This window comes from Labrus mixtus, chromosome 2 (genome assembly GCF_963584025.1).
Source record: "Labrus mixtus chromosome 2, fLabMix1.1, whole genome shotgun sequence".
Lineage (NCBI taxonomy): Eukaryota > Metazoa > Chordata > Actinopteri > Labriformes > Labridae > Labrus > Labrus mixtus.
In genome coordinates this window covers 26,956,124-26,976,585 of record NC_083613.1, presented here as the reverse complement: position 1 = coordinate 26,976,585, position 20,462 = coordinate 26,956,124, and the positions used below count along the sequence as shown (strand labels likewise).

Sequence of the window (20,462 nt, the reverse complement as noted above, 5' to 3'; positions counted from 1 at the left end):
TGCATTGTCGACATTCAGCCATAAAATGTACTGTTTATTTCACTTCATTCATAATTAAACTACCATCCACTGAGTGGCAACAATGCCAAAACAGATGTGAATTTATACGCTGAATTTAACAGTGATTGATTCCCGAATCAGAGAATAGCGCTGATTTGAACAGGTTTACCTCATTAGCTCTTTTTGTTTTCTAAACCTATTTCACAGTCATATTCAAACCTCTAAAAGCAAGAAATCCAGACATGAAGACAAAGAATTAAGCTAAGGGTGTAATATTTAAAGACATGCAGATATCATGGAAAACATTATGTGTAAATGGGTTGGATTAGGAAGTGTATGGATATCAACATATTTATAGTGTGTAATAAAGCTGAGCTGGTATAGTAATGCCCTGTTTAACACTTCCTAAGCAGTATTAAAAGCTGGTGGGATTAGATTGTTGTTCATTTTTATGCCAATATTTAAAATAACACATTCTGGGATACTGATTATATCTCATGTCAGCAAACTGTCACACTGTTTGATATATCACAGTGCAGTTTACACATTTACAGATGATTGATGTTGTGGGCAGATTCCTAAAATGTCTCATGACTAGTAAATCAGGAGCTGTTTTCAATGTCACACTTTATTTAAAAAGTCACTGCAATGAAAATATCGTGATGGTCTGATGGCTGTATACATCCTTGAAAGTGAATGCTTATTTATCTGCTTCTCTGAAAAAGTAGAAAATATAAATCACTCGTCTCAGTTTCTAAATGATCGTGCTATCATTATTATAGTTATACTTATTGGTAGTTACCTTGGTAGTTGTATTAATCTTGAATTCTTAAAGGGACAAGTGGTTCTTTCCAAGTGCAATGTTGTAAAGTTGTCAACATTTTTATTTTGATGATCAATAGTTTGAAAATATTACAACTGCAGAGTCATATTGAAACCAAAAGCAGCCAGAAACAAAAGAGAGGGAGAGCAGCAGTGGTCTTTTAAAAAATGTGCAGGTCTTCACGTAGTGACACTCACACTGCTCCAGGACTAACCGGGCCTGAGCACGGTTACCTCTTGTACATAACATTGTAATAAAACACATGCATGGCTTTACGTAAGGAGGACTTAAAAACAAAAATAATTTAAAAATGGACGTGCGGTCGAGTGCACGTGCACAAGTTGGAGAACAACACAGATAACAAGACAGCTACTTTACTGACACTGTGGGGTATTTTGAGTCATTTTAGTCAGATACAGCCCTAACAACATAACACTTTGGGATTTCTCGGTAATGGGATTTCCTGCCTGTGCTTGTGCAACTGTACTGTGACAAAGCACATCTTTTCCACCTGTGCCAGGGCGAAGGAAGTGTATGGATTGGACCACTCACATTCGTCAAACAAACGGGACTGTGTGTGAGTGTGCCCTCATAAAGATGGAAAAGTTCTGTTTCCTTTACAAATAGACGGAAAACAGAGGAGGGGCCAGTGTCTCAATTTCACAAACAATTGGCAACGTATTTGTGCAATTTAGGCACGGAATTAGCTTGCAATTGTTGGTGATTAAGAACAAGGGTGAACCAATTATGGGTGACTGGGAGTTGGTTTCAAAGCAGCTCCATGTTGTTTAATTTTTACTTGTTTCATATCAAAGCTTAAAATTCTGGTATCATGACAATCCTACAATGGTTGAATGAATACAGCTCTAACTGAAGTAAAGAAACCAATACTTTCATGTAAAACTACTGAATTGCATGTAAGAGTTGTGTGTTTAAAATCCTCTCAAGGGTTGACACATTACTTGCACTCACTTGCTTTTTGTAAGTTGTCCCTTGCAGAATGGATCCGAAGCCCCTGGTCTTAGCTATGAAAATAGGTGCAGTGAAGGCACCCTTAAAGAAATTGAATAAACACATGTTAGCTTGTAAATATGGAAAGAAGAGGCACATGGTTTGTAAATGTGCTTAATATCTTTTCCCCACTGCCCCCTAAATGTATATGACAGCTTCACCTGAACACATAAATGCACCTGGGAGAGGACATCAGTGCATATAATGGTTTACACAGATAGCAGCAGTTAAATTTAAACCTGGGAGGGGTGGGATGTTTCCAGGCTCCTTGTATGTCTACAGAATTTTAAGCACATTTAAAAAGCTTACAATCCAATAAAAAAAATGTATTTTGGCATGCTTGAGTGATAACCAGTCAACCATCAGCACTTCTTCTGCCGATGGTTGACTGGTTTTTCTCCTTTTGTTTGTGTGAAGCACCATCGGCATCGACGTGATCGAGCTGAAACATCCGTGCAACATTGTTAGAGTGCACGGAGGCATGCAGATGCTGTGAATTTTTAGAGATCTGTAGGGTTATGCAGAATGGTTGGCAGAATGAAATCCAGTGGCACTACTTTTTCTGTCACAGCTCTTTGTCAGCACACTCTCCCAATGAAGGCTTGTCTTCTTGCTGTTCCTCTTTGCCGCTGTCGATGGAAACGACTGTCACAAGTTAGACATTAAATGCAGACTCTCTGGTCTATGCAATGCAAACATGCCATTGTACTCTAGGCCGCCTAATCCCACTGCAATCTGTTGCACTCTTCAACTCTCTGGGAAAAAAAGTATGTCTCCATTTGAGTGAATGTTTACCATATGGGTTTTTTAAAAGACCTGCTCTGAATATGTCAAAAAATATATTTGTTATAACAAATTTCCTTTTCTTCTCTCCCCTCTCTCTCTCTCTCTCTCTCTCTCTCCCTCCCTCTCTCTCTCTCTCTCTCTCTCTCTCTGCATTCCTTGTGGATCCATTGGTCTTCTGCTCTGCCTTGAATATGACAGGTAAGTCCATCTTCTGTATTTCCTTCGAAGCCTCATGGCTGGCCTAGCTTGTTTGCATTGACCGTCATCAGCAGAGTGTTTACCAAAATCACAGCTTAAGTATACGTGCTGCACCAGGGATGCATTTTTAACACAATGCTTTTGTAAACATTGAACACATTCCTTTTGCTCAGCTGATACTCTGAGAATGGGGCAATTCCATTTATGCAGCCAATTTCATTGGCTACTGGAGAGATGCCAATCTACCCTCACAGATAGGGAAGAGAGAGGGGGAGGAGAAGAGTGGGTAGAAAAGCATTTATTCATCCTGACACTGATCAGATAAATGGGAAATGATAAATGCTGTCTATTTTTACTTGCCTTAAACCTGGGTTAACTTTGTTTTTCTCTCTCAAAGAAGCTTCAACAGGCTTTGCATGGCATAGCTTTGAAACACTCCATCAAAGTGTTGTTTGATATTCCCTTTTATTTGAGGTGATCTGACTAAGAATAATGAAACATGATGCAGTTGTCCTGATGACTCATTTAACATAAATGGTGAATAAGTTGAGGTGATGTCTGTCTGCTGGGCAAAGTGGTACACAGTCATCATCTAAGAAGACCAAAAAAAAACAGAGAATTGTTTTAAAATTCAGTTCTCATTATGCATTTTTTTAAATTCATTTTCCTTTTGTTTGTCTGAGTCGAGCTGTCGGTGCCCACGCCTTGCACACTGAATCTAAATGTCCATTCACAGCAGCTTAATTTATAGTTGTTGAAAAGGCCAGGATGCCCTCTGAATAGCAATGTGGCTTATATTTAAATTAAATTCAAGATCGTCTCTGAAGCTGTTTTTATAAGTAAGTCATTTTATTCATGGAAATCAAATGTGTTGTATTTGTTGCTGCTTCCTTTGTATCTCCAGGATCTCTGTTTTTTCAGCCGACTGTGTACTGGATTAGTCCATTTCATCTTTCAATTTCTCTGAATATGCATACAATACCAACTCTGAAATGAATCACTTAACGCTACTTTTCCTGATGTCTTTGACCAGCGTTGAGCATTCAAAATAACAAGCGTTGTTTTTTAACAGCAGGGTTTGAATAGAAGGATACAATTTTATGGGGACTTTTGCTATCTGGTCACACTCATTTTCACAGTTTCCCTCTGATGCTTACACCATAATTTCATCTGCCCATTAGTCTATTTCACAAAATGTTTCCTCTATTTCAGCCATTTGTTATCATTATTAAGCTGTTATTTTTCATTTGTTCTAAAATAGATAGTGTTGTCACAGAGATAATGGAGTACCCTAACCCTTACGTAAAGAATAGATACCATTTCATTATTGCAGTGATTCATTGTCGCACAGAACAGTCTGAAACACACTTAGTACATATCCAGTTACAGAACTCTCAAGCATGCCTTTTATTGATTTCCTCATGTGGGTGCTTGAGTACATGTCTCATGCATGTCTTAAGGCATCTAATTTACCATGACCATTTGTAGGACTGTTGACAGAAATAAAAAAAAAAACAACATCAAGAAAATAAATGGATCAAAACATAAATTACCTTTAACATCCCAGATGTAGAAATGTCCGCCTAAAGGATCTTAGAATTGTGTTTTTCCTTACTCATCAGTTGCAGCAGCGTCTGTCTGCACAGGTATGAATAACTACAAATGAACTTGAAACCCAGAGTTCAGTCCTGGATAAAGCTTTTCAGCTCAGCCACCATAATACTCTGAATATTAGGCGCTGACCCACATCTGCTCCTCCACCAGTAACATGGAGCCCCAGATGCAGGCCCAGCTGTTGCCGTGTATTATCTCACCGATTGACCCTGATGCCTTTATGTTGAATAGAAGACAAAAGATTATCATATGCTAATCCCACCTAGCAGTAGCAAGAAAGGTAACCCCCAAAAAAATTACACCTTGCAGACAAAAGTATTAATAATAATAATAATAATAATGATTATGAAAATGAGTGGCAGTGATAGTCCTCTTTCTCACTGTAATAAATATCCAGCTGCTTAACTTGCCCCCATTCTCCATGCAGCTTCACTTTCCTCAGCAGCCACCACTGCTCTACCTACAGTACCATATGTAGGTAAGAATAATGGCTCCACAGGCATTATTATTAATTCAGCGTTGCTTGAGTACAGTGCATGTAAATGAAGCAGTGGGTGTACAGAGATATACTGTAGGTTGCCTGGAGATTTCGCCTGAGTGATGAATATAATTATCGTGCCCTATTGGACTCGTGTCTGCTTATGTTATTATTTTGACAGCTTGCTTGGAAGTGAACTGTTAGCTTTTCGTTAATTTGACAGGAAAATATATGGTTAAAAAATAGATCTGTCCATATGATGTTTGAGTAAAATTTAAATTTACGGCCCTCTTTTACGTTATCAGCAGCTTGTACGTGCACGTTAAATGAATACTCAAGTTTTGTCACTGAATTCAATGCAGTAATATGTCATTATTGGCAAAAAAAATAAGGTAATTCTTTACTGATACCCAGAGTGGAAATTCATTTTGTAGGTCAATAGTTTCCATTATTTTGTCTATAAAGTCAGTGAAAAGTACATCAATAGATTTGTATTTATCCATTATGATGTCATTCATTTTAGTGCGCCCATACTCATATTTCATACCCTCATACTCATAGGAATGTTAATGTAATTTACTTATAGTATTTCTTGTTCAGAGCAGTACAGATATATTCATAGTGGTGACTGTGACATAGTTGCTGTATTTTTGTTGATGAGTTCAGTGCAGTGATAGGATATTTACATTCGGGCTGTCAAACGATTAAAATATCGAATCGCGATTAATCACTTAATTTCAATAGTTAATCATGATTAATCAAATTTTAATCGCATGTTTGAAATTCCATTATTTCACTTTTTTTTCTAAATCTGAGAGTACTTTACTTAATGTTTGAATTCAACCATGCTTTTATTTTTGAAATAAAGCAAGGACCTTCTGGTAGATCGAAGGTTACGACATCAACTTAACAATCGAAAAAGGAACTCCTTATGGATGAAAAACCAAATGAAAACAGCTCAAAGGAACGGTAAAAAGGGTAAATGTTTGATGTCATAAGGTGGATATTACTTCTGACTCATCAGCTGAGATGTCTGAGAGTTTCTTAAAGTGAAATGAGACATTTAAAGATGCAGCAGTAATCTTTTTTCAATCACTATGATTACAGGGAGTGAAGGCTTAGTCACTGTGCGCCTAAAGGGACAAAATAGGATGCGATTCATAGTGATTAAAAATGACAATTAATGCATTCATTAACTAGACCTTAACTAGTTAATGCTGACAGCTAGAAGTTATAGTGATCTTTATGTTCTAGTATTTTGTTTGTTGTTGTAAAATTCAGTGCATGAAAATCACCTAAAAGTTTTTAGAAGAAGCTAGAGAAGTGACTTTACAATGAGTAAAATTGTTGAGTCAGAGGTTTTGGACACAAAGAAAATGATAATAATGATTAGAATATTGATCCTGATGACCCACCTGTTATAAAAGAAGCAGTGGAAAGCCACCCACTCATTGTCATTAGTCATCAGCAGTTCCTTACAGCTTGCTGCAGTGCATGCTGCCACCCATGATTTAGCTCTCAGTCCAGTTATGAGGGGGTGTTGAGCTTTTATTATGCAGCATAGTCCTAGTCCCAATGAGATGGCAGAATGCTGCCCGATCGATAGCCCTCATGGAAGCCTGTTTAATTTATTTTTTAAGGATTTGTTTTCATCTCTAAAGCCCTCACGACCCCCCCCCCCCCACCCCCCACCCCTTGCTGCAGAATGTGATGCAAGCTATTTCCCAAAGATCTGCAGATTGATGTTTTGTCACTGACTCATACATACAGTGCTGCACTGGCAAAGCTACTGCAAATGAAGACTTACTAGCATAAATAGATGTTAATAATGTGTATCCCATTTTGAACTAAACCAACGTTTTCTCCATCACTTTTCTGTTTGAACAAGGCTCAAACTCCGACAAGGGTAGTTGATAATGAAGCTACACTGCGTTTGTTTTGATCCCGACTAACAGCTACCTGTACAGTTAGAGCCTGCAGGGTTCCTCTATTGTTAGTTTCTGACCTTCAGCTGTGACCCATGTCTCATGTACAGAATGCTCCAATTCATGGACACCGCATCCCCCCTGAATTTTCTCATTTCATTGTCTTGACCTTTTACTTTCTGCGTCAGTAACTCTGCTTTCACATCCACCTTCCTTTTCAGACTTCTCATTTCAGCGTTGCCCTCATGCAATCCAAGACACCGCATGATTTCCAGGTCTGTTGTGCTTATTTAGAACCACACACGTGCACTAATGTAGCTGCATGTGCAGCCATGCACCACATGTTCAGTTTTTGAACACATAAGCTGCGAAACAATAGCATCAGACCTATTAGTGTGTGCATTGTACGTACAGCCTCTGTATATCCTCTGGCTGGCTAACAGCTGCTAACAGCTCTGCTATTGCAGAACAAATGTCACAATCCCTTACACAACTACTCTTCAAAGAATATCACACATCAAGTGATCGGACATGTGTTAGTCAGTCACCACAGCAACCCTGCCATACACTAATCAGCCTGTAAATCAATTATCAATGTACATATAAACAACATATATCATTGTCATCCATCAGGTATGCTTGAAAATGTGAGGGACACATGAATACATTTGTTCTTGATATGATCATTTTGGTTACCACTCATCTATATTGATTCCTACGGAGTATCATAAATCAAGGTCTTTATAATGGATGCTGTCTGAGAGCTCATAAGATCCCTCAGGGGAAATATCACCCCAGGCTTAGGTCAAGATTTGATCTTTTGTCAGTTAGATGAATTGATGTTTTTCTCTATATTTACTGTGTTTTATGGGCACAGTGAGAAACAGATAAAGAGAGGGAGAAGGTGAAGGTGAGAAGAGATAGCGATAAGTCTTAAGTACTTTAATGTCAGCCCTCAGGACTCAGAGCCTTTAAAATATTCAGAGCCCTTCTCTATCACCTTTTGCCCTGGTTGCTTGTTCAAGAAAAGACTGAAATGAAATCAATAGTGGTGCCAGTGCTTGCCTCCATGCCAGGCATCATCCAATATTTATACAAATGAAGCTTAACGGTCTTACATTTACCCAGCAGTTGCATGTTTACAGGAGCTAGCATGAATGGCTGGGATGGTGGAGAAAACCCTAGACAGGGTGTGAAGATGTGAGAGTAAAATAAATCTGTCCCTGCCATGATGCCCTGCTGTATATACTGCAGTCATTTGCATTTACATGATACAGCAGGTTATGATTAACAGCTATGTGGAGGTTTAAAGTGGGACGCCCTTGATACCATAAATAAGAAATGGATCATAAATCGCACATGGCAACTTTAAGCCATTATCACTCTCCAAAACCTGTCCTGGAACGAATAAGCGCAAAGTTTAGGGCTTTTGCAACTTAAGCACTACATGCAGACTATTTATCTTGGTGTTCACCTGACTTGATCTACATGTCAATAGACCAAAAATATGAAAGTACATTGTGACTCCATTACTCTGACTGCAATTTTATTTCCGGCTGACTTTTCCTTTTTAACACTGGTTTATTGAAACTGACCGTCACAGACTGGCAGGTCAGTTTTAGCTGGAAAGTCATCATTCGTCATCAGTAAGTGTTATTTGGCATGGATATGTGTGAAGACAAATAAGCTCAAACACAGACACATGTGAGTGTTTAAAAAAACAACTGAGAGATACATTTTGAGTTGAAATTGTCTGTTGGAATTTGAAAGGAACCCGTAAGTAATTTTGAATTATATATTGCAATCATGTATTTATGTTATAAATAAAATGTAGGTTCAAGTTAGAGTACCAAGGTGTAGACCACTAAATACCCATCATACCACTCACATGAATCATGCTGATTATAGGTGATGGGATATACCTGAGGGAAATCCTAAAAGCTATGTCAGGCAAGATAATTGGATACTTATATCCCTTGACTCACTTTCTTTGTCCCTTCCGAGTTAAGTAATCTTTATATATATTTTAAAGAATAAAGGGTCCAGTCCTTGCAATATCCACACAAAATACTGTAAAAATGTTTCATAATAACAAATAGCTACCATTTTAGCTTCAGTAGATTTACTATTTTTTTTAAATATCCGTCAGATTCATTAAAATATTGATCATGATCTTCAACCCCCAAAACAGTGTTATTCAACACAAAATCTAACCTTGTAATTTAGGGACTTGTGTGCCTCTCTCAGATTATAAGAGCATCATTAATGTAAAACACCCCAAAAGATTTCTCGGCCCCAATAGGAACCAATTCTTACCTTTTTTTTGTTCTCTGACCCTTTTGTTGCAGATTGTTCCCATAAACAGTGCAATTACAATGTAGATTTATCTGAAGTTAATGTTTAACTCTCGTTTTTTTTTTACTCTTATGTAATGATTGTCAATGAGTCTTTAAAACATGTTTTTATTCCTGCTGACTTACAAGTTGTAAACATTATCTTAATTTAACTCAGAATAACACAAAAGAAATGGTTGCAAATTGATGCATTTTTTTTCAGAAAAGCTGCTGCAATTTCAGAATATTTATGATTCTCCTGCTGTGAAAGTCTGCAGATAATGGTGCACAATAGGTAAAACGCAGCCACAGTATGAGAATATGCACACTAGAGAGCAGTCTGTTCCCTCTTTCTGCAGTCGTCTTGATGCTCCATCTCACTCTTACTGTTCCCCCCTTTCACACACACACACAACGTACTATTCATGTCAGAAGACCCATGAAACACAACATCTGTCAGTGCACTAATTACACAATAAACACCAGAGGAAGAAGGATATATATACACCTCAGAATGGCCTTGTATTCAACAAACATATTACATCACATAAAAACACAGTGAAGGATATCGTATGTGCAAATTTCCTTTAAGCTGCTGGATAATTTCTTCAACGATTCTCATACAATCTGAAATTGTATTTTTATTGAAGTATGCATTATTTCAATGTTTGTCTTTAGTGTGCTTGGTTCAGTGAAAGGAGGCTTACCCCCCCCCCCTCCCCCCCCCTGTGAAAGCCAAAGATTGAGAGGCAATGAGAGGCATAGCTTTAGATCTTTGACACTCTGCTTTCTTTACTTGGATGGTACACAAATACGGATATAATAGTATGAAAATATGCTAACCAACGGAAAAATTAATAGATCATTTAAATCTATTCTCCCATAAGCAATGGAAAGGGGTAAAGAAATTACACTGATAATAGCCCACACAGTGAATGATAAAACAACAAATATGAAAGTTAAAACAGAGAACAGATCTAAAATTCAGACTATGAGTTTTACACTAAAGATGAGATGCAGATATCCCTCTGCCCCTTCATTTTTTTTGTATATCTTTTTTTTTTTGGTTCGTTACACTGCAGAGATATGGCCACGGATAGACTGAATCTATTGTCATTCACCCTTTCTGACAGCTTCTCACGTACAAATGAGTTTACTGTGGATAGCAATTCATTTATTTAAACATTTTTTGTAGTTTACAAAAGAAATAGATTATCTTGTATCATTTTTTCTCCACGCTTGCGCTTCTTCTTTGAACATATTTTACACAGACTTTATTTTTACATTTGAATCCAACTTAAACAGTTTTTTTTATATTTTAAATGCTTGTCAAATATTGTGTGAACCATAATACAAATGGTTTGGTTTTTTTCCTCTCTTTTTTTTCTTCTTTTGTGTGTCCCCAGTTCATTTCAAACAATAATTAAATGTCCTGAAGTAGAAAGACACATTAAAGCTCAAATATCCACCCTTGAGAGAAAAGCCTCCGTGCCCACAATGTATTCCTCTCTGTGTTTTTGTAGAACATCATCAGGTCCAAGAGTCAGGTGCCCATTATGCCCCGTGGCGTCAGATCAGCAGTAGATAGGAATAGCAGTAAATCCACCGCAAAATAGTCTGCTGCATAAAGCACACTCCTTCCACATCACAGTGAGATGCTGTGTAAAAAAAGAGTCCAAAAGATCCCTTTATCCATCTGTCCAATCCCCAGTGTATCCAAAAAAAAGGGATTTACTGTATATCCAGATAATCACAGGTAAAGACGCACTCACACAGCAGGGTCACACCTCACATTCCCGAGAAGGTTGTTGTTGGCAAGTGCAAGAGCCATATTCATTGATGATTACCAGTGCTCCCTCAATGTGGTTCGGCTTATAGTCAACATAGTACTCCGGCGTAGAAATTGTAGCCATCTGCTGCATGCTTTGCTTTTGCTTCTGCTTGCGGCGCTGACTGCTGAAGCACTGCCTCAGCTGTCTTATTCCGGCTGGAAAGCACTTCCACGCCACATACAACATGAGCACTATGATGAGAAAGGAAAAGATGAGTGCCATGGTGCCAGTCACCACCTTGTGGATCTGCATGGTGCTCTCCAGGTCATCGTGGCCCACCGTGACAGTGAATGAACTGGTGACCACCTCACTACCATCACCCTCGTAAGGGTTGGGAGTAAATGGGCCCAGGAAAACAGATCCACCCTGGGCCAGATCCCTTGTTGAGGCATACAGGCCTGCTGTAGTTACCTCCATTGGGGGATCTTCACATAGCTGAAAAGCATAGACAGCATCCAACACATCCTCACCCTGTGCGGTGTCGGGGCTTGAACACAGCAGGGAATTGTCACGCTGGCCTCGGAAGGCACTCAGCCAAGAGGCCAAGGCACACACGTTGCGACTACACTCCCAGTCATTCCCTGCCAGGGTAATACTGTCCAGAGATGACCAGGAATCCAGGATGCGCTGGTCCACAGAGGTCAAGCGATTGGAGTCCAGCATCAGAACCTTCAGGTTGGGTGAACTCTCAAAAACATGTGGCTCGATGTACTCGATTTCATTGGCTGACAAGTCAATCTTCTCTAAAAAATGCCATGTCCATTCCAGGGTATTGACAACAATAGTGGCTCGATTGTTGTGCATGTACAGAGTACGTAAAGAGATGAGGCGAGGGAAGTGGGCTAGGTTGACTTTCACTAGCTCATTGTGCTCAAGATGCAACTCAGTCAACTTGAAGAGGCCAGCAAAGGAGTTTCTTGCCAAACTCTGCAGTTGGTTGTATCCCAAGTCCAGGAACTGCATGCTCCGGCAGTCTTGAAAAATCCGCACTGGCACAAATTTTAGAGCATTGTAGCGCAAATGCAAATTGGTGAGCTTTCTAAGGCCGTGAAACAAGTCAGGCTCGAGTGCCTGCAGCCTGTTGTATGAGAGGTCCAGGATACGCAGGTTTGGGAGGGGCCTAAAGGTACCATTTGGCAGATTCTCAATCCTGTTGCTGCTGAGGTCTAACTCCTTGACCCGTCTTAGCCTGTCAAATGCGCCCTCCTCTACAATGTCAATGTTGTTGTGATCTAGGTAGAGCCAGGTGAGCTGTGACAGACCAGCCAGTTGGCCTTCACGCAGCTCGGTCAAGTTGTTCTCTCTCATGGACAGGCCCATGGCGCTGCTCAGATTGTGGGGAATGTCTGTGAGGTTGAGCCCCTCGCAGTACAGCAGCTTGCTGTCGCAGCGGCACAGCCTTGGACAAACCCCCTCCACCAAGGGAACCGTTCTCAAAAAAATGCCCAATACACACAGTATCAACCCAGGGGGCTTCTTCAGTGGCCACTTTAAGTACAGTCCAATTAAAAGGAAATCCATTAGCATAAATATCCAGGGATGCCACTGAGAAAATGTCCATTGAACCACTCTGGATATTGTTTTCTTTTACTTATCACACCATATTTATTGCATCATATTTCTATAATGTATTAATATGTGTCGTTTTTGGAATTTAGCTGCTTTTCTGTTATTTAGTAACCCCTTGTTGAAAATGAAAGGGAAAAAGAGCAAACCTCTCTGCCTACGTTAGATATGAAGCACTGGGTGGAGAGCAGAGAGGCAGAAAAATTTGTCCTCATTGATCGATCCTATTTGAAAAGGTTCCTACTCACCCCTATCCAAAAGCTGACAATCTCCATTCAGCGTCTCGCTTTGTGCCCCAACACTAATTATGTGCGAATCTAAAAAAGACCCCACTGTGGTACAAATTCTCCCCCCCTCCCTTCTCCCTTTTCAGTGGACACCAGATCCTTGGCAGGCTTACAATGTCTTAGTTCTCCTCAAGTGAAAGAGCCAGAAAGAGAAGGAATCCAAGTAGCTTTCAGCGAGATGGTAGGAAGTGCAAGTTCCCCTGTCTGCATGCATGAGCTCTGTCTCTTTTGCTCCTCCGCAGTCCTCTGCTGCAATGATCAGAGGGGAGAGGAGACAACCAGAGAAAGAAAAAAAAAAGACCAAGGCAAAATCTTTTAAATATCTGGCTTGCTCTTTTCTCCTCCCCTTCCTTCTTAAGTTTCAGCAGATCTGTCAACACATATTATCGTCCATCTCTTGAGGCAATAAATGACTTGTAGGGTTTAAATCCATTCAAGCGAGTAATTATAATTTCAGTGACGGAGGCACCGAGAAAAAGGATGTAAAAAGGTGAACCCTCTTCACTGGTTTCTTGTGTATCAGTATTCCTTGTCATCAGAGTGGCTCATCTCGGATAAGAAGCCGCTTGCATCCCCTGTGGCTTGCAGTTTCGTTCACTCCCGTGCTCTCCGGGTGTTTTTTTCCGCCAGCTGGAAGAGGCTGCTGAAGGCTGGTACTGGTAGGCAGGCAGGCAGGGGCGGTAAATGTGGGAAGCAAAGGAGCGCGCAATCCCTTGCAGCAGAGCTGTACACTGACAGCGCATGCAGAAGCACCTTCTGTTCACTGAGTGTCGTAAGCCACTCACAATTCAGAGTGCTCGCTCTCTCTCTCCCTCGCTCCCTTGCTCTCTTTTCCTTGATCGCTCACTCACTTTTTCATGCTCCCCTCCTCTTCTTCTCTCTCTCTCTCTCTCCTCTCTCTCTTCCTTCCTCGCTTTTCTCTTGCTGTGTTTTTCTCTCTGCCTGAGACATTTACATATTCAGAATGGGCTGGGCTTAGACCAGGAGCTTTAATGAAGCCCCCCCATCCCTCCCCCGCTATCTCTCTCTACCTCTCTCTCTCTCTCTCTCTCTCTCTCTCTCTCTCTCTCTCTCTCTCTCTCTCTCTCCCCTCCCCTCTCCTCTCCTCTCCTTCCCTTCAATGACTGTAATGAATTGGGCTATATAATGTCTGCCTCCTTTGACGTTGCTATGAGAAAGCAGTTTTATCACTTCAGAGTTGCAAAATCACATATATTCAAAGGGACACCATCCAAAAAGGAGCCCCATATTAGTTCCAACCCTAAAGCAGAGACTCAGTGTCATTCAACCAGTAGATTTGAGGGACAAAATAAGTTCATTTCATTTAAAAATAATTTACCATATTCTCTCTTGACATCACAATTAAATAAACACAATAATGAATAATGCAAATAATGATGTTAGAATTTAAATATATTCATTTTTGTCTAATGAATTCAAACATTGCGGTGTATAATGAATTAATCTCTGTACTGATAATCACTGTTTAGCCTTGCCAAAAAAAAAAAAAAGCTGCATTATATCGAGTCAAGACTGGAGTATGACATTTTCCATCTGATCAAACTGTCCTGTAACCAGACCTTCTATGTCATTGTCAATTATTGTTAGGCTCTGCTGCCTGAATACAGATGTAATTGCTTGCCACATAATATTAGCATAAAGCTGTAACATAAATATTCCTCTCTGAAGGTCCCCTCTCGCCTTGTCTTGCACTTCTCTGGAATCACTCCTAGCCTTGTCATCGTTCACCCATTAATTTTCGAACACAATGAACTGTGACAGTGCCTTACATTCTGTATCAGCCAAGTTTCCAACCATCTGACCTTTTTCCCTCACCGAGTCCTTTGCATACTTACTGATAGATGACACAACTTGACATCTTAATCAGTGTTTTTAAGTTTTATAGAATGATAAAAAAAAAAAGACAAACTGAATATACCCCTGGAATATGATCCAGGAAATATATTTTGAAGCAAAACGACTAATTCCATAATAATATTTATAGCACGTTCGTCAATGCAAACATTTATTCCAGTGCCTCTTCTTTTGCAGTGGACTTGCAGCTGGTTGTTTTTCTACTTTAGAGGCAAAAGTTAACATATTCCGACGCCGTTAATCTTGGTTACTGCTACCAGGAAGCTCATCTACTTCTGTTACTGTAACTAGATCTTACAAAACGGATGCTGCATTTTATTTATTCACTTCAATCTGTTGGGAACTTGATTCGTGTAAAAGCGTCAGTGCGGCCACAACTCAAAGCTTGGCACATTTGAAGATTATTCCTATTGTTTTTAAACTTGGGTATTATGAAAACTCTATAGGGCCAAATTGACTAAATACAAACACATAGCTTCAGTTATGCTGCAGTCATGTTAACCGTATCACTTTGTCAATGCATGTGTTCTGATGAGAATATCAATCACTGTAATGTTGTTATTGTTGTTGTTGTTGGCACTTGCAGTGTGGCATGAGCATTAGCTTAAGAATAGCCTGTGTTTTGAGAAATGGCTTTCCAAGAGTTCTACATTTTTAATAAACATATTACCCATATGTCTTGCAGTCTCCATGAATGAATGCGAGGGCAAAACAAAACAAGCACTTAATAATGAGAGTAAGCTTTAGAGTGTAGGACATGGTGGTAGATCAAAAAACCCCTTCCCCCCACCCAGTGGCGCAACCAATAACTGCAACAACACTGCACAATAACTTCTCCGATTGTAGAACCACCAACAGATTAAGCTGTTTTCTGTTATGATAATCATGATTATATCCATCCAGCTTACTTATTCACTGAAGGCTAAAGCTCGGTGTGTTTGTGTTGTTGAATGTATTCTCATCACTGATTATATGAAGAGTTATCCGCTTTTGATATCATTTGCAAATAATGCAGAGCAGGTTGACCCGTGACAAGGTTGCTCAATGAATCAAACACTTCTTGTTTGTTTAGCACCCATTCATGACAAATGTTTTCTCAAGACTTCATAAAAGGAGATGGTCTCAACCAATCTTGTTGTTAGATCCAGAAATCCGACATTAATCAACCATGGAAAAAGCACTTGAATTGACTTGAATTGAATTTATTTAATAGGCACAATGCAATTTAACATAACATGAAAGTGATGTGCTGCATGGAGAGTTTGGAGCTATTTCTAATTTCCAACACTTGTCCCTAGTTAGACCTTTGGTTAAACAAACAGAGTAGAGTTAAAATGTACAACATGGATCACATGAAACCACATAACATTACATTAGGTTCCATTAAAATACATATATGACAGTACAAAATTCTGTAAACCAATTTAAATAACAGATTTAATATTTAAAAGTGGGTACAGCTCACTTTTTTTGCAAAAGATTTTCAATCTGAGACTTATTTTATTCCAGGCGGTAATTTGTTATAGTTTAAAGTCTTTGATGCAGAAATCTGATTGTCCAAATGAAGATCAAGTTCTTGTACTTGCCAACATGTAGATAGTAACAGTGGCAAGGATAGACTTCCTGTTAACAGGCTGAACCCTTTGACTGGTCATGCTGGTATTTAGCTTTATTTTTTTGCATCAAATCTCATATGGCTCCATTAGTGGAGTCTTTAATTGAGCTCATTGCCTGGTATTCTTGTAAATAATAGAGAAATTATTTTCCTTATGCTCAGCATGAGGCTGATCTGACACTGGTTACACATTTAAAGACAATTGTAGACTTCAGAGACAAGAAAATAGATAATCTGGCTGCATCTAGTGGAACATATGCCGGCCGATTTGATAACAATAATTATACCAAGGAACCACAATTACAGTGCTGTACTTTCATTGAGCCAGTGTGGCATTTGACTACTCAGCTTTAAATAATCAATCTGCCACCAGGAGCTTCAGAACAATGACAGACTGTTTTTAACATTTATGTGACAATGAAAGACAAAAAAAGATTTAGCTGTTCCGTTTTTTCTGTTTAATATCATTTGTTTTGATTGAGAGGGATATTTTCTTGGATCTCAAGCCACAGTTTCCCTTCCACTGTTCTGTGACCTTCATTTTTTTTATCAAGAGAAGTCATTTGCAGTTTGGACAACAAAGTCAGTCTTTCATTCCCAGAACTTCAAAAAATTGAATCATGCCCTATTTATTTCAACTCAGTTCGCAGATCTTACATGACACCTCTCAGATTGGATTTTTCTTTTAATAATGTATTCTCTCTTAAAAGGTACTCTGGGCGCCAGTAGCCTATTGGTTAGTGCACGTGCCACACGAATGGCGGCTATATTCCTCTAAGCGGGCAGCCTGGGTTCAAATCCAACCTGTGGCTCCTTTTCCTGAATGTCACTCCTCACTCTCTCTCCCCAATTTCTGACTCTATTATCCTGTCTCTAAAATAAAGGCAAAATACGCTCATAAAACAGGTACTCTGAGAAGTTTTGACAGTGATAGAGATACATTGAGCACCAAAGAAAAAGAAAGAAAAATTGCCCTTCATATGATCGGGACATCTTGAAGTTGGAATCATCTCTGCTTTCGCCTTTGCTATATTCCCTCTTAACTGTAATGGATGACTACACCATCAGCTAATGACTTGGTGCACTATAATGACTTGACACAGCGAACAGGAGATGGGAGTATCCACACCATCAGTTTTAAGACTTTAAGAGCTTTGGCTCTCTGCTTTGGAGTTAAGGTCAGCACAAGTGTGAGTGTCTGTGTGTATGTGGGCGAAACACACATGCCTACTCAACACACTCACGTGAGCACAACCGGACATTCAGATACAGCCATATAACAGATTGATGGTTGATAAGGATATGGATGTAGATTATTTTTTTATGACTAACCTTGAGATATCCTTCATTTTGTTCTTTATTCCCACTTATGCATTATATACGTCTCCAGTTTAGGGTTTCTTTTTAATATCAAACAACATAACAAGATGACTAGAAATGGATTCAGCACCTTTGTCAACTTAGGTATAGGTCATTTTATCTGTTGAATGGAAAAGAAAGTCGGACATGTTTGATGCATGTGAGAGTTGAAGGTTTTTCTGACTAATCAGTGAATTTTCTGTTATTCAAGAATATGTCACATCTTACATTCTGGTTGAATGTATCAATTTGCAACAAGGAAATCTGGAAGCTGAGGTGTTGATGTGAGTTATCATGTAGGAATTTTTTTAAAACTTGCATTTCTGACCATTTCTCCTTTTGTGGAGATGAAATCTGAAAATAAGTGCATTTCCTGTCAGAATTGTAATGACCATGATCCCTCACTGGCTTCCTATATGCCTGCTTTAGCTATTTGATTAAAGAAAACTCCAACCACCAAAATCAAGCAGCTGAGAGCCAAAAGATTCAGATTGTGGCAACGTTGATCTGCTATAGCTCTGCTAAATATTTTGTTGCATGAGACTCCAAAAATGCAAGATTTAAATGGATTTTCCAGACTCTAAAGAATGATTTGATTCTGATGCTCATGGTGGTTTTATTCGATAGTCTTGGCTAGTTTTCTTATGACAAAATGGTAAAATTGGCAGCAGACTAAATTGATTTGAGGTATTAAAAACGGCTCCAAATTATCAGCATCTATGATTACAGGCCCATTATTTAAATCATTTATTGAATCGGAGGACTTCCAACAGTGGGAGCCCAACAAAACAAGGCAGATGATGACTAATTGGTCTGCTGCAGAGATAATGTTGACGGACAGCAGGGAAAGGATTGTGGCGAGGGTCTGTGCCGACACTTACTCCCGAGAGTGCATGTTAGTGGTGTGCTGAGGAAACAGCAAGAGATGATTCTGCATCTGCTATTGAGTGCGACCTCCAGCCGATAGAGATTTCTCTCAGTTTGAAAGGGTCGCAAGTGGACGGAGAGTTAACATCGAGCTTATTCGTTTTAGTTTAGTGCTTGGTTTTTTTTTTTAATCTTCCTCGGCACTTCAAATGACATTATCCCATTATATAATCAGCAACTGGGGATGAACTACGGAACAGAACATATGTAATCAAAGAAAAATCAAGACAGCCGTGGGCATTTCCTATTATTACCAGCACAATCTTATCTCAGATATATGCATCTAGTTATCTAAACTTTGAAGACAGTCACCAAGGGAAGGTCTGTGTTAAGTACATCCTTGGTTTCCTGTGATATAAAAGGAGTTTATACTTTTAGCAACTGGGGGAAACGGACCAGGAAAGAACATACCGTCATAATTATCATTGGAGCATGTGACAGGGGGAACATGGTTGTCACTATGGGTTACAACTTATTGAAGCATGTTTTATAGGATTTTAAGGTTTGCTTCACTAAGCACCGACAACTGCTTCAACAACAAAAAACATCAATGCATTGTCGTCCACTTGATTTGCACTTTTTTTGAGGCTATAGAGGTGGGTCAATTTTGAGTTGGAGGACTGGTAGAGTAAGATGATCTGATAGTTCGTCCACCTGGATGAACATAAGGACATTAGGGTTCTGCATAAAGCTTGTGTTTGAAGAAATATAATTACAGTATAATAAGCGTTTGCAGGGAAAAAACCCTATGCAGAAATGAATCTAGGGGGGATTTTGCAAGCAGCATGATCTTGAATTTCCCCTAGTTTTAAGTTACTATTGTAATGGTCTGCACAGAGTAATTTGGAAGCCATGCTCCAAAGTTTGACGAATGCTAGCCTCTACCACAACATTTCAACCAAAGGTCAACATTTGTGTTAGGTCAGACACGTGTGCAGTACGGATACAAATCTGGATAACATTTATACATACACCGTGCAATATCTACACTGTTTAACACAGCACATTTTGTACATTTACATTTGTTCCTGTTCAATTCCCTGTGATTGTACATTTCTTATTATTCTTCAGATATGCTCACTTGGTACTTATTGCTTATTCTATTATTTATATTTACTAATCTATATTTCTAAATGTCCTACTGCTATATTGTGTTTAAGGGCAACTATAATGACCACATATCCCCTGAGATTAATTAAGTATTTCTAATCCTGATTCTGAGTAAGCGTAAATGTTCCATTTCCATGTATGCCAAGCTTTATATCTCAGATAGCTGATTTTGTTGCTATCACAGCAGTATAGCTTTAAGTGTTGGTTGGATAAAATACATGTAAAGGCAAGAGCTCGATCTCAGACTTACATCTTCTGCATTACAAATGTGTATGGTTGTTTTTTTTTTTTGTAGTTGTTTTTTTTTTTTGGGGGGGGGGGGGGGGTCATTAACTTTAAACACCACTGTATACTATTTAGAAAAAAAACAACAATCAAACAAATGGATACATTTAAATATTTGTTTTACATGTGTACAAAGTAACATGTTGAATGTTTGTATGTGTTTAATTCAAGACAGGATTTAATAGGCAATCGATACAGACAACATAATCAACCTTAACAAATCTAACTTCAGTAGTTGAGCAGTTCACTGTAAATTATTATTAGTGTAGTTTTATGACTAGAAAACGTCATCACATGTATGATGTGAAGTGAGAAGAAGTGTAGCAGTGGCCTCACTGTTGCCTTGAACTTGTTGTCCTTCTCTGTTATTGATGTTTTGCCCACAGAATCACTGCTGACTCCTTGTTCAGTTGTTGCAGTGTTATTCTCCGTACACAC

The 20,462-nt window shown here is 39.1% G+C and overlaps 2 protein-coding genes across 2 annotated transcripts in view; one reads left to right on the top strand and one right to left on the bottom strand.

Annotated features, from left to right (window-relative positions):
* The window catches only part of ctnna2 (catenin (cadherin-associated protein), alpha 2), a 308,188-nt gene that overhangs the window by 177,057 nt on the left and 110,669 nt on the right, over positions 1-20,462 (top strand). The window lies entirely within an intron of this gene.
* On the bottom strand, positions 9,282-13,775 carry lrrtm1 (leucine rich repeat transmembrane neuronal 1). The gene has a single exon (XM_061059513.1). It carries the CDS (start codon positions 12,525-12,527, stop codon positions 10,950-10,952), a length of 1,578 nt encoding a protein of 525 aa, XP_060915496.1. The 5' UTR covers positions 12,528-13,775; the 3' UTR covers positions 9,282-10,949.